Below are 13746 nucleotides of genomic sequence, written 5' to 3' on the forward strand. Positions count from 1 at the left end.
AAAAAAAAAAAAAAAAAAAAAAGAAAAATTTAGTCACTGTAGTGAAAGGAAACCAGGACCTCATGATACTCTAGGAAATGGGGTATTTCAAAAATGAGGTTGTGCTCCACTGTGTCATTTGCTACCTAGTGTCAAAGTAATATAAAGACCAAAAAGTAACCATAAAATTTGGCAGCTCAGCAGTGTGTGGTGGCACACACCTATAATCCCAGTGAGGAGGCTGAGGCAGGAGGATCAAAAGCATGGTGCCAGCCTCAGGAACTTAGCAAGACCCTAAGCAATTTAGAAAGACCCTGTCTCAAAATAGGAATTAAAAAGAGCTGAGGGTGTAGCTCAGTGGTAAAGCACCCCTGGGTACAAAAAAAAAAAAAAAAGAGAGAGAGAGAGAGAGAGAAAAAAAAGAAAAAAAAAATGGCCTCTGAGTCTCAGTGGTAACCAGGATGCATATATACCTATCAGCCTCAATTTCTTTATCTGAAAAAAGGAATAATAACATCATCCATTTCACAGAGCTGTGTGGAGGATTAAACTAGAGGATAATACATGCAACCACCTGGCATAGTGCCAACAACAGAGGAATCAAGAAAAGCTCACTCAAAAGGGGGCAGCTGGGGTTTCTATAGCAGAAATTGTGATCAGTCTGGATCACAGATTTTAGGATTGAACATGGAATGCTTGCCAAGTCTGCAAAAGAGAATTTGGTTGAAGCAACATATAGAATGCATAGGAAATGAAGAAATGATTAAAGCTTAAAAGAGAAGTTAGAACCAAAGTCAATGACCGTCGGAATGTCTAACAGAAGGGCTAGGGCAGTGCCCATCTTTGGATAACAACTGAGAGAACACATCTTACCCATGTGACTGTGTTTTACCCCATTTTAACAATAGCAATTGTGGACTTTTTAAACATTAATTAAGATTTTAAAGCATTTGAAAACAAACTTGTATTAAGGACAAGTGTATATAAAATAATGTAACAAGTTAGAATAGCATTCTTTTCAATTACACTCTGAGAATACTTGTTTATTGCTTTTATATACTGAATGACTATAATTTTATAATCAACCCTTTTCAAGTTGTACATGTACATATAGAAATGAATTAATATTACACCTCTCATTGATTCTAACATATTAAATGATCACCATTTGGTTAATTTTGTAGTTACTACCTTTCTGATTTTATAGATTTCTTTTTTTTTCTCTTCTCATCATAACTAAAATTAGTTTTGTAATTGACTCATGGTAAATATCTTTCTTGACAGCATATCCTACAAAGTAGCTAACAGTAACCTGTTACATTAGCATGTAACTTGATGGTTAAATAAAGGATAGAAGCTTTCAGAGACATCATAATGGTTAGGGTCTGGATGAAAATATATGAAAAACTGTTCAAGACTATAAAAGACTGGCTGAGAGATTTTCCTTAAATAATACATGCATGAATCATTTCTCTATGAATTTTTAGAGCACATATGGGCCCTTGGTCTCTTAAATTCAAAGTTCATTTTTATTTTCTACTGTCTTTTATTTTTAAGACAATTTCCTTCAAGTTTTCTCCTTTTCAAAATTTGGGTGAAAGTACTGATTTTTGGAAACATATCCCTATGCATTCTTTCATAGACAACTAATGTTCATTTTTCTATCCTAACACTTACCCATAAAAATGCATAAATATTTTCATTGATATAGGCCTGACATCAATGAAAATTATCACCAGGAGATTGAAAGTAATAGTTGGCTTGCAAGAACCTAGGAAGTTACAGCAAAATTTATATGCTCCCATATATAGTTTGTACCTTATCAATTTATTTAAAAGTAAGTTTTTATTCTAAAATAAATTCAAAACTGATAAATACAGTAAAATCAGATAAATCAGTTTCAAAAACTGCAAAGCCAGCTGGAATTCACCTCCTCTACTTTTCTCCAATCTATTTTGTTTTTTTTCAAAACTGAAAGAATTAAAGTGAATGCAGTGAGCTCAAAGAACATAACCTAAATACCTAGTAAACCCACACTCAATTCATTGTTGCCAGCACTAAAATTCCTACTTGATTGATTATTGGCAATTCAATGCTCTCAATTCATACACGCTGTTCCTGGAGTCCTAGGCCAGAAGCCTGACTTGGGCTCCAACAAATGAAGTCCAGTCATTTGCTCCAAAAATCAAACAGAAAAGGTAATGGTGAAAAACGCATGAAAGGAACTTTAACCAGTATAACTACATCAGGGAGACAAAGAGTCCTCCCTCCTTAGTCTTGACCTTGAGGGGTTGAAAACGTAAAATAAATAAATAAATAAATAAATAAATAAATAAATAAATAAATAAAAATTTCAAACAAACAAAAGAAAATGACTTTGAGGTTTTATGGAAAGGGGAGTGAGGGAAGGGTTGACGTTTGCATAGCTGGTGGCTTTGCACAGATGGCAAAGCAGGTCATTGATCAGTTATGGTCTGACCCATCATTATCTTGGGATAATTGGGGAGTGTCAGAGAAAAGAAAGTTACTATTGCCTCAGGGGAGGGGATGCTAGCTTTCACTCAGAGCAAAGGAAATAGATGCAAAAATTGGAGGCAGACATGCCTAGTCTTTAATTCCTCGTTTAGTCCCCAAGTGGACACTTGCTGGCGAAAGCGAAGAGTCTAAGTCCTTGTTACAATACATGCATGAAACATTCTAAACTTTGTTTTTGCTGCTGGTCATTTCAAACAAAGGATTTCTATGTCATGGAAATTTAAGAAAATGCAAATTATTCTAATTGTCTTAAAAGCCAGAAATCTAATGCAAAGTAATTTACTGCAAATTACACACATTTTGCTAATTTACTGGGAAAACATTTTTTTAATTCACATTTTTCTGTGCTAACAAGAAATAATCATTAAAATTTAAAATATGGAAATCACCATTTGGTGGTATTTTAATTCTTGACACTGCAGATAAAGGGTAGAGAAACAGTATTAACTAAAATTTTTCATCACCACTCCTGGGTAAGAACATTCTCAGTTGTTTGAAAGCTCAAAGAGGACCAATATTCAATCATCCCAGAATAAAACAATGTTCTTTAGACATGAATTCTTCAGAGAAACTTAGTGTTTGTTTGTTAGTTCTGTGACTTGTTCATTGTTTTTTTTTAATTCTTTTAAAATCAGATAATATTTCTAGTTTTTTTTTCATTTAAAGCTCCCTTAAAATAGTCTTTTTAGTTATTCAGCGAGGAGTGTGAACATAAACCATGTCACATCTAGAGCAAAACTTTAAAAATTGGGACTACTCTGTCACTCCTAAAAGCACAAGAGGAACTTATAAATATTCTGTACATTCCATTGGGCACAGATTTCTACCTGGAAGGTTTCAGTTATAACTCAAGCTTGGCCAGTTCTCAGCCCAGCACTGCCTTTGTATTTGTGCTCTGCCCTGTCCTCCCAGCCTGCCCACTGTAACTGGCTGTTTACAGTCCATGCTATTTCCTAGACCAACCTCAGGCAACTCAAAAACCATGATTTATTAATCTGTATATGTCATGCCCTAATGCTGAAATTGTATCTTGCAGTTTAAATCTGTTGCTTTTTAAAAGTAAGCTCCAAAGTCACCTTTATTTTTCTCTTTCCCAGATTCAAATATCCAATTTTTAAGCTTGTCCACAGTCCATTTTCATTGCTTATGGACTTTGAAAAATCGGTATAATCTTCTTTGTTTTGAGGGAAAACAGATTTGCAGCATGTATATTAGAGCAAGAGCCTGCAGAAGCTCAGAGGCAGTGAAAAGTTCACACTCCATGTCTTTATACCATACTCAGTTAATAAAAACAAAAATAAATTGCATCAGTTGTGACCGAATCCTATCAATAACAAATGAATGGAGATAACACTCTTTTCTATTCTCTACTGATCTAGATTCAGCCCAGGAGTGTGGCCTTTCTCAACACATTTCAGCCACTCTAAGTGTCACAGCAGATCAGATGCCATGTTTGGGTACCAGCAGCAGCTGTTAAAGTGCTCTCTCTGCTCCTCCCAGGAACCATAGCCCTCCTTCTGCCTTTCTCTGCTCTCACTCTAATTCTGGTACAAGTTTCTTTTCTGCTTATTGCACAGTGCCTTGCCATCACTGCCTCTCTTGCTCTTTGCTTTAATGTCTCCTGTGGGTGTTCTTGTCCAACAGAAATCCAGAAATTCTAGCAACAAAGTGGACACTTGGGTATTAAATGGCCAAACAGAGTTAGTGAAATGCAAGATTTCTGGTCCCAGCTGCAGTCTCTGAAGACATGGAATATCTCATCTTTCAACCAAAGGTTTGTTTTTCTATCTGGTTATAGGTCCTTTCATCAGAATACAGAAGTTACATTTCTCCTGTGGGGTACTCAGAAGTCATGGCCATATATATCCACGACAAGCAAAAGCCCCAGTGAGGATCTGTTCTTCCAAACTACCTGAAACAACTTCTGACACAGAAACTAACCTTCAGGAAGGAGAGTCTACCCACAACATTCCTATGTTATTCAGCTAGGAGTGTGATTTCAGGCATAGCTTTGTTTATTTAGCCATTCTGTGAGCACGATTTTAGGCACAGCTTCCTTCATTTAGCTACTCTGTGATACTGTTTCCATCTGATTAAAAATCCACATTCACTGTGTTTAAAAATACAATTTCTATATTATTTCCTATACCTAAAGAAAATTTGGGGGGTCACTTGGAATAATCTGAAAACTTTATTTAGATTCCATGCCTGTTTTCCCAAACAGTGGTTACATTTAAAAAATAATAAAATCCTTCCATGTAAAACTGCAAAGGCCTCGAGGGAGGCTGTCATTTCTTCTGGTATTTAGGATCCTACCCTCACCTGCATTTACCCACACTTAAATAATAAAAGTCTCTCCCTCTCTCCACGACAAGCAAAAGCTCCAGTGAGGATCTGTTCTTCCCTCTCTCCCTCTCTCCCTCTCTCCCCCATCCTTCTCTTTCTCTTATTTAGGAATTGCTAAAGTTAAGAGAATAGTTGGTTGTAGATTCTTCTTAATCTTAGCTTGAAAAACAATCCTTTCTATTGCATAAAATTCTTTTTTTTAAGAGAGAGAGAAAAGAGAGAATTTTTTAATATTTATTTTTTAGTTTTTGGTGGACACAACATCTTTATTTTATTTTTATTTGGTGCTGAGGATCGAACCCAGCGCCTCGCACATGCCAGGCAAGCGCGCTACCCGCTTGAGCCACATCCCCAGCCCCTGCATAGAATTCTTATAACCTGTCCTCTGGTAGTCTTAATTTCCAAACATAACTGGAAACATATATCTGATATAGGTAAATTTGGCTAAATGCATTTTAGATTCTTACTCTTAGACTGCCCATGCATCTGTCCTGGTACTTAGCAATGCAAGAAATGACCTAAAGTTAATGATCTATTAGAAAGGCAAATATATAATAAAGCATCTTCTATAATTTTCTATGCATGTGAAAAAGTATTGTAATGAACTATATGAATCTGAATATTTAAACTCTTAATAACCTTTACAAATAGTTGTTTGAATTTAAAGCAACGTTCCATATGCAACCCAAAACCTTAGAAGCTTGTTCCTAATAGCTGCTTCCTGCCTATAAAGCATAAAATAAAGTTCTATCCAATCACTTCAAATCCATACATGTTAGAAAAGCTTTAATGCAGTTATCAGAAGAAACATAAAAGAAATATATGAAAGGGTGACTTTGTGATAATAAGAAATAGTTGGTCATAAGACTTTTTTGAGTAGATTATGCAAGAACTAACATCTTCTGTTTGTATTCCTAAAAATGATCCACTAAGCAGATTCCTATCTGCATGGTGAGAAGAATCATCTAAAATGAAACAATCAGTATGTCTGAACACAGGTAAATTATAGCATCCTCTGACATTTTAAAGTGATTTCAGATAAAATATAGTGCTTTATTTACTACATTAGAATTTATGGAGCTAACCATAAATAGGAGTAGTATATTCTTCTCAACTCTCTGATAATTCTCAATCAGAGCAAGGATCCCCTGATATTCCTGACTTACAGACCTCTATCTCCTGCTATACAATTTTTTGGGACAATATCTGCTCTGACAATTTACACTAAAAATGTGCTCCTTTTTACTTCAACCAATGTTAAAGATATTGTAATAAAATATAAATCTGCTTTCTTTGTCACAGACCAGTTCTTTAAGTGTGGAGTCTATACCATCTTGTATTAACTCCTTTGACTTTAGACTGTAACTCAATTTTTTCAAGCTGTTTGTCAAATGAAAATGGCTCCAGGAGCTTTTAACATCTTAACAACTCTTTAAAAACTCCAGTTAGTATTTTCAATAGTGGGACTCAGAACTGGACATCAAGAATCCACATGGGGGGCTGACCAAGAAACAAGCAGTTAGAAATTATTCAGTTGATCTGGAATTCAACATACATGTTAGTCAAAGACTGTATTCACTTAATTTTAGTAGCCTAGACATAACATTGTTGTTTTGTCAATTTATCTCCTAATAAAATACTTAGCTGGGCAGGAAGCCGAGGCAGGAAGACTGCAAATTCAAAGCCAGCCTCAGCAATTTAGCAAGACCCTGTGTCAAAGAAACAAAAAAAAAGGTGGTGGGATGGGGTACTGGGGATGTGAGTCAGTGGTTAAGCACCCCTGGGTTCACTCCCTGCTACCAAAATAAATAAAATAAAATACTTAAATCATTTTCACTTGTCAAAGGACAGTGTTTTTAAAAATTTAACCAATTATTTCTCTAAGAATGCTTTCTGGATGGCATATAGGATTTTCGATCTCTTTTTTTCTGATTATAGGAGACACCTATTATTTTGTATTTCCTAATCTTCACATACTATAGTTTCAGCATTTCTATTATTTGAAGAAATCAGACCTCACTTTCTTCCCTCCTTCTATGATTTGAATGTTTTCGCTCCCTCCACAATGTGTTAGAAACTTAGTCACCAACACAATAGTGTTTGGAGGTGGGGCTTAATGGGAGATGCTTAGGTAGGTCTTGAGAGCTCTGCCTTCAAGGATGAATTAATGTCCCTATAAAAAAGGGCCTACAGGAGTGAGTTCTCTCTCTTCTGCTCTTCTCTCTATGAAGATAAGACATTTCTCCTCTCTGGAGGATGCAGCAAGAAACAGCCATCTTGGAACCAAAGAACAAACCCACTGGCAACTTGATCTTGGACTTCTCAAACTTCAGAACTATAAGGCAAACTTTTTGTTCTTTAAAAATTACTTAGTATGTAGTTTTCTGTTAAAGTAACACAAATACTAATACTAAAACACCTATCAATCTTACTTCTGACAAGGGTACCCAATAAATTTATTAAATCAGGAGACAGGTATTTGATCCATCCAACATCCTTCTCCCTTTAAAATTCCAGCTACATAATAACATGACATTCTTTTCTAGTGATAAAACCATGAAATATCAGATGCAAAAACTCCCAGAAGTTGTGTCACATGTGAACAAAATTAGACTGGAAAAGTAAAATCAAAGTGTAAAGTAAAATAAGGACCATTCTAGTCATTTTCAAGACCCTGGTTCCAATCGATTCTGAAGATGAGCTATACCCCTTGGTTCTCCATGGACACATGGGCTAATAAATTCATACAAGAACAACAATTTAAAAAATTTCTTTCCAATAAAACAAATCCTTATAAACAGACATATATATTTTGCCAAGAATTTTACTTATTTCTTCCTCCGTACTTTATAATACATAAGTTATTATTATTGTAGTAAATTACCATAAACCTGGTGGCTTAAGTAACATAAATGTATTGTCTTCTTACAGTTCTGTAGGTCAGAAGTCTGACATAGGTCCCATTGGCTCAAACCAAGGTGTCATCAACTGTATTCATTCCTCTCTGGAGATTTTTTGAGAAGAATCCATTTGCCTGTCTTTTCTAGCTGTTGAAGGGCATCTGCATAACCTGGTTCACAGCTCCCTTCCTCCCTCTTCAGAGACGGCAAAACAGTATCTGTGAACATCCTTCTGGAGTCACGTATTCCTCTAATTCTGACTTCAACTGGGAAAAGTTCTGCTAAGGATTATAGTCATTAAGTTGGACCTGACTGGATAATTGAGGATAATTTCCTCATCTTAAGGTCCTAAGTTTTAAGCACATGTGCAATGTCCCTTTTGCCATACAATGCAACATATTCACAGGGACTGGACATTTAAGTATATACATCATTGAGTGGGTGGGTCATTATTCTGCCCCTCAACAAAAATGAGGAAAGCATTCCATGTTTTTTTTTTATATCTTTCCATTCAGTAGTAAATATGTTAGTAGAAGAAGCCTAAGATATACCCTCCACATTAGTAACAACCTACTAATGAAAATTATCTGTTTTTGTTTTATTTATTTTTTTAATGACTGAAAAGTATTTTGTAGAAAAGAAAATTTCTGTTGGTTTTATTTTTATTTATTTTATTTTATTTTCTGAAAATAAGGTTGATGATCCTTACTGAATTTCCACAGCATACAATCAAAATGCAATCTTTGAGAAGTAGAATTAAAAGTATTCTCATATCCATCTATGAGCCTGGAAGCTCAAGGCTACTATCCTTCCTGAGTATAGAGAATAAACAAGGCAACTCTCTTTGTTTTACTAATTGCCTTGTTTCCCTAAGCTGCTAGCACAACATCTGCCAGAGTGAAATGCACTCCTTCCATACACCATAGAACCACAGCCCTATAAACAACCTGCACATCCTGGTGTAAGGGCAAGTGCATTCCAGGCAGCCAGCAGGCAGTTTTCAACAGGCAAAGACCTCAAGTGGAAATGAAGCTAAACCACCACCCAAACTCTTCAGAGTGGTTATAGACTTGTTAATTCTGTAATGATCTTGTACTGTTGTAATTTTATTGATTTTGCATTTCAATAGAACTGTTAAAGATGACAATTCTAAGATAGGCAAAATGTGGGCAGATGCTCACATTCTCACACACAGTTCTGCCAAGATATTTTTATATCTTTCTGCACATAAAGCAAAATGAAGACATGTGTTATAGATGCATGTTACCAATAACCACCCAGAAGAAGTGAGTTTATTGTATGCTCATTTCCTGGATGAAGTATTCAAAAAATTCTACCTAGGAAAAATGAACAGCACTTAAAAAAAAAAAAATGCTTCTGAGGCAACTTATTAGGCATTCTTAATTGCCAAAACCCATTGAAACGGCAATTTGGGCCATCATATCCAAATGTTATCCCTGGTAGTTCTAATCAGTACAGAATCATGCCACATCTACTGGTTAAGTATGAGAATACAAAATACTGTAACAGTTTACCCTCTGTTAATGTTCATCCATCCACGGTGCATCAGAAAGTCTCATTTCAAATATTGCATGAAAGAAAGAAAAGCAGACAAAAAGCAAACTCAAAACCGACTTGAAACAAATTGCTTGCCTCAAGAAAAACACTCCAGAAAAAGTCTTCAAAATCACTGTCTTACCTTGGGAGACTTAGGCAGATCCACCGTCCTTTCTTCTGCTAAATTGAGCAGGGTAAACTTCATCTCCTCCACTGAAGGATGTTTGGGAGGGCGGGGTGGGGGGTGCAAGAGAGAACTTTCATATCTCCTCATCATATAATATTGTTCTTCAGTAATCTCTTCCACCAGAGCCCTGACTAAAAGTGGTCCTGTGTCCCTAGACAAATTCCTAACTAACTGAACAGTTATATTCAAGCGACCAACAGGAATTTCCCAACATTCCTTGGGGTTGGCAAAGTCACTGATGAGTAGATAAGAGTCTGTGATACCTTCCTCTAGCTGTAGTCCCGGGGTAGCTGCCAAAATGTCCTCTTCCATGGAAAGATCTCTCACAGACACCTTCACATTGAAGGGCAAACGGAACTGTTTACAGAGCTCAGAAATCTGGTACTGTTTCTTGTCATGAATCACCTCTACGAAACCTCCTTCCATGTACAGAGGGAGTAGGGCTGCCTCATAGGACTTTTTGAGGATCTTTTCACAGGCCAGAACGTTCACCACTTTTTTTATTCCCTCACAGAGAACTTCAGTTGTCTCTGAATGATGCACTAGAAACTGGTCCCCAACGAATACAGAGGACAGCTCCTCATGAGGAGGATGAAAGGCTTTGGTGGCCACCACGTGCAGAGGCTCCTTTTCACTCTTAGCTATCTCTAGGTCATAGGCAGTCAGGAACTCCCGAGGTCGCCGCTTGAATTTGCCTTTGTAGCTAGTGGGGATCAAAAAGTGTCTCTTAGGAAAATTGCTTCTGATTTCCGAAGCTAAGATCCTTGAAGCCTGGTACTTTTTGTGGATCACGATGGTTTTTCCAGGCTTTAAAACACTTCTGGACAGCTGATTTCCTTGAGGTGCTTCTATGACTTCAGCCACTATAGGAAACTCTTTGCTGGTCATTTCAAACAGATCTTCTGTAGATAACAGCTGAAGAAACCAGTTTGTATCATAAGAGTCAGTAATATCTTTGACTTCAACATCTAAACTGGGGAGAAGTCGGACTATATCTTTTCGAACTGAAAAGAAAAAATAATTTGTACATAAAAATGTTTATCAGAAGTCACTCTCCTAGCGTCATAGATCAAATTCATTTAGAAGAAATAAGAATTAAAAGGATTATAATATAACTTATGTGTGGACTTATTTTTTTAAAACTTTTAACATGAAAGAAATCGAATATAAAACTAACACCTGAAAACCTAGGTTCAGCTTAAGAAACAAACATTAATCAATTTCTTGGCACCCTATAACCTCATCAGAATCACGTCTTCCTCAATGCTACCTGTGGGTAACCATTTTCCTGATTCTAGTGTTAATCACTGCTGTGTTTATACTTAAAGTTTTATGACACATAACCCAACGATATAGATGTGTGTGAATATGCATATAATGTATATGGGTGAATATAATGTATTTGATTTAAGGCATGTTCTTGAGGTTCAAACTTTATATGTAAAAATATTAAAGAAGAAAGTTTTAGTACTTCCAGTAAACTCCTTCACATATAAGGCCCAAGACATACATTCTTTAAATAAAATTCTATCCTTGGGACTAAGATAACATTGAAAAATCATGAATTATAAGGTACTTAAGATTAATATATGGAAATGGATATCAAGATGCAATCTTTTTCCAATTCCAGAGTTAATTTATGTTTCCACCAGTGCTATATTATACCTGGATAGAAAAAGGGTGGTACAGATGGGTCATAGTCAGGGGACAACTTAGGAGCCCTAGGTTTACTGGTAGGTGCTTACTTATCAATGTGTCACTAGGAAAAATGAGTTTCTGTGTTCTTTCCAAGAAGTCTTTTTTGAGACTACAGAGATGCTTAAAATAGCATCAAAAAATTATTTATCTGTTCTTCATGTACTACCCACATAGTATCACTGTAACAGACTTGAATTAAAAATAAAGTTATGTGTTAGTATTAGCAAGATTTTGTAATAGGTTGTTTTCTTGACAATTTTCTAACACAAGTTTCATAGCATTTTAATCAACCAATACTGTCTTTCAATATTCTTTCTTCCTTAAATGTTGTAGAAAATGAACAACTTGGAAAACTTAAAAGAAACTATTTTCTCTTATAAACATTACTTGTTATTACCTTTTATAATATTAACTGTTTATAAGTATCTGAAAACACTCTGTCATTTGTGTTATATGGTCTGATTAATAGTTTGTGAAGACAATGTAAAAAGGTATTGTTTTATTTTTTTGAGAAGAAAAAATAAAAATTTATGGTTGTCTATAGACTGAAGTTCTATAAAAATGGTAAATATTCTTTTATTTTTAGAAAGGAAGGGGAAGGCTGGGAAGCATTTCTTCCCTTAATCAGTTCATTGCATAAAATTTTGTATCCTTTGACTTTTGGGATTGTCATCACAGGTTCCCCTGAACACTACAGCAATTTTAGTAACTAAAATTTTGTTATTTGGATCAAAATGAACTAGGTGTAAGAATTTTAAAGCTGATGGGCATCATAGGCTCAAGATTCCTCAAGTGCAGGGAACATCTAGAGAATAGCAGAATAAATGCCATCCAGGACTTTCCAGGATTTCTCAATTAGTTTGTCAGATCATGCAGGCCCTGATGCAAGCTAGATCCCAAAGTAGCTATGCTCAGTGGGAGCTGTGTGCCTTGAGTTCCCTTATTACCTTTGCATGATTTTACTGATGCCAGAAAATGCCCCCAGGACAAAGTATCTGAACTTGGTTTTTGTATCCAATAACTGACCTATCTGCAAAACTTCTGTTCCTACACAGAATAAGTAATGGTACATATTTATGTCACATCACCTATTAATAGCATTTCACAAAGTAGATTTTACTCCCTCTTTTTGACATATTTCCCTGTTATCGTACTTGTGATTTTTCTCAGGTTTTTTTTTTTTTTTCTAGTTTCTTCTCTTTCCATACCACCCACCCACCACTCACACACACGCCATTTAGTATGTCTTTATTCTTTTCCTTTCTCTTCCTACACTTACACCTACAGTAATTTTATAGAATCTCATCTTTTTAAATATCATCTATATTCTTTTGACTCCGCAAAGTATAGCTCTAATCAAATCATTCTCTTGAATCCCAAGATCTTCTATTTAAGATCTTCACTTGGACATGTAGTAGATGTCTCAAAATTAGTGCACCCTGACTGAAATCTGATCTCCCCCGCCAACGCACACACACAAAAAAATTGACTATCTGGTACTTTCTCTATATTAGTTATTGGGAATTCTTTTCTCCTTCTTCAGTTCATAAATCTTAGGGATATCTTTAAATTTCCTCTTTTTCTAACATCTGTAGCCCCTTACATCTGCTCTACCCTGGTCTATACCTGTTATGGTTTAGATGTGAGGTGTTCCCCAAAAGCTCATGTGCAAGACAATGAAAGAAGCTTTGGAGGAGAAATGATTGGGTTCTAGCCTTAACTTAATCAGTGAATTAATCCCTAATGGGATTAATTGAGTGGAGATTGGAGGCAGGTGGGGTGTGGCCGGTGGAATCAGTCCATTGGGGGCGTGGTATGGGGTATATATTTTGTATCTGGAGAATGAAGTCTCTCACTCTCTCTGCTTACTGATCATCAAGTGAGCTTCTTCCCTCTGCCACAATCTTCTGCCATGATGTTCTGCTTTACCTCGAGCCCTGAGGAAATGGAGCCATCTATGGACTAAGACCTCTGAAACTGTGAGCCCTCAAATAAACATTTTCTCCTCTACAATTGTTCTGGCCAGGTCCTTTAGTCACCGCAGTGAAAAAGCTAACAAAACAATACCACATTATTTCTGACTTGCTTTATTGCAAAGATTTACTCAACAGTCCCCTTACAGTGAGATCTCAAAAGAGTGACTAGAGAGTCTTTTTAAATGCTAATCAATTGTTTCTACTCTGGGAGACTGAAGCCAGAGGATCCCAAGTTCAAAGCCAGCCTTAATCACATAGCAAGACTCCATCTCAAAATAATAAAAAGAATATTTTGTCTGCCATAATATCCATTGTTAGACCCACATGTCAATTACTTCACTTATAATAAAAGCCAATGTCCTTACCTGGCCACTTGGATTGCATTTGCTACTATGTTGCTTCACTCTACCTCACTGCTCTCTTTCTTACTTCCTTGCTATTAATCAGATTTTTACGTGGCCTGTTGCCTCTGTCTGCCACATCCTTCAGCCAAATATGTTCATGGCCAGCTCCATTTTCTCGTCAAATCTGCTTAAATATCATCTTGTCAATTAGACCTACTTGTCAA

The 13746-nt window shown here is 36.1% G+C and overlaps 1 protein-coding gene across 2 annotated transcripts in view; it reads right to left on the minus strand.

The window, feature by feature from the left end:
- The window catches only part of Themis (thymocyte selection associated), a 192620-nt gene that overhangs the window by 98739 nt on the left and 80135 nt on the right, over window positions 1–13746 (minus strand). For both annotated transcript variants that reach the window (XM_048797997.1, XM_048798002.1), the window contains exon 4: window positions 9460–10508. In XM_048797997.1, the coding sequence (XP_048653954.1) occupies window positions 9460–10508 (1049 nt within the window). The remainder of the gene's footprint in view (window positions 1–9459; window positions 10509–13746) is intronic.

The sequence above is a fragment of the Marmota marmota genome, unplaced genomic scaffold (genome assembly GCF_001458135.2).
Source record: "Marmota marmota marmota unplaced genomic scaffold, marMar, whole genome shotgun sequence".
Classification (NCBI taxonomy): Eukaryota; Metazoa; Chordata; class Mammalia; order Rodentia; family Sciuridae; genus Marmota; species Marmota marmota.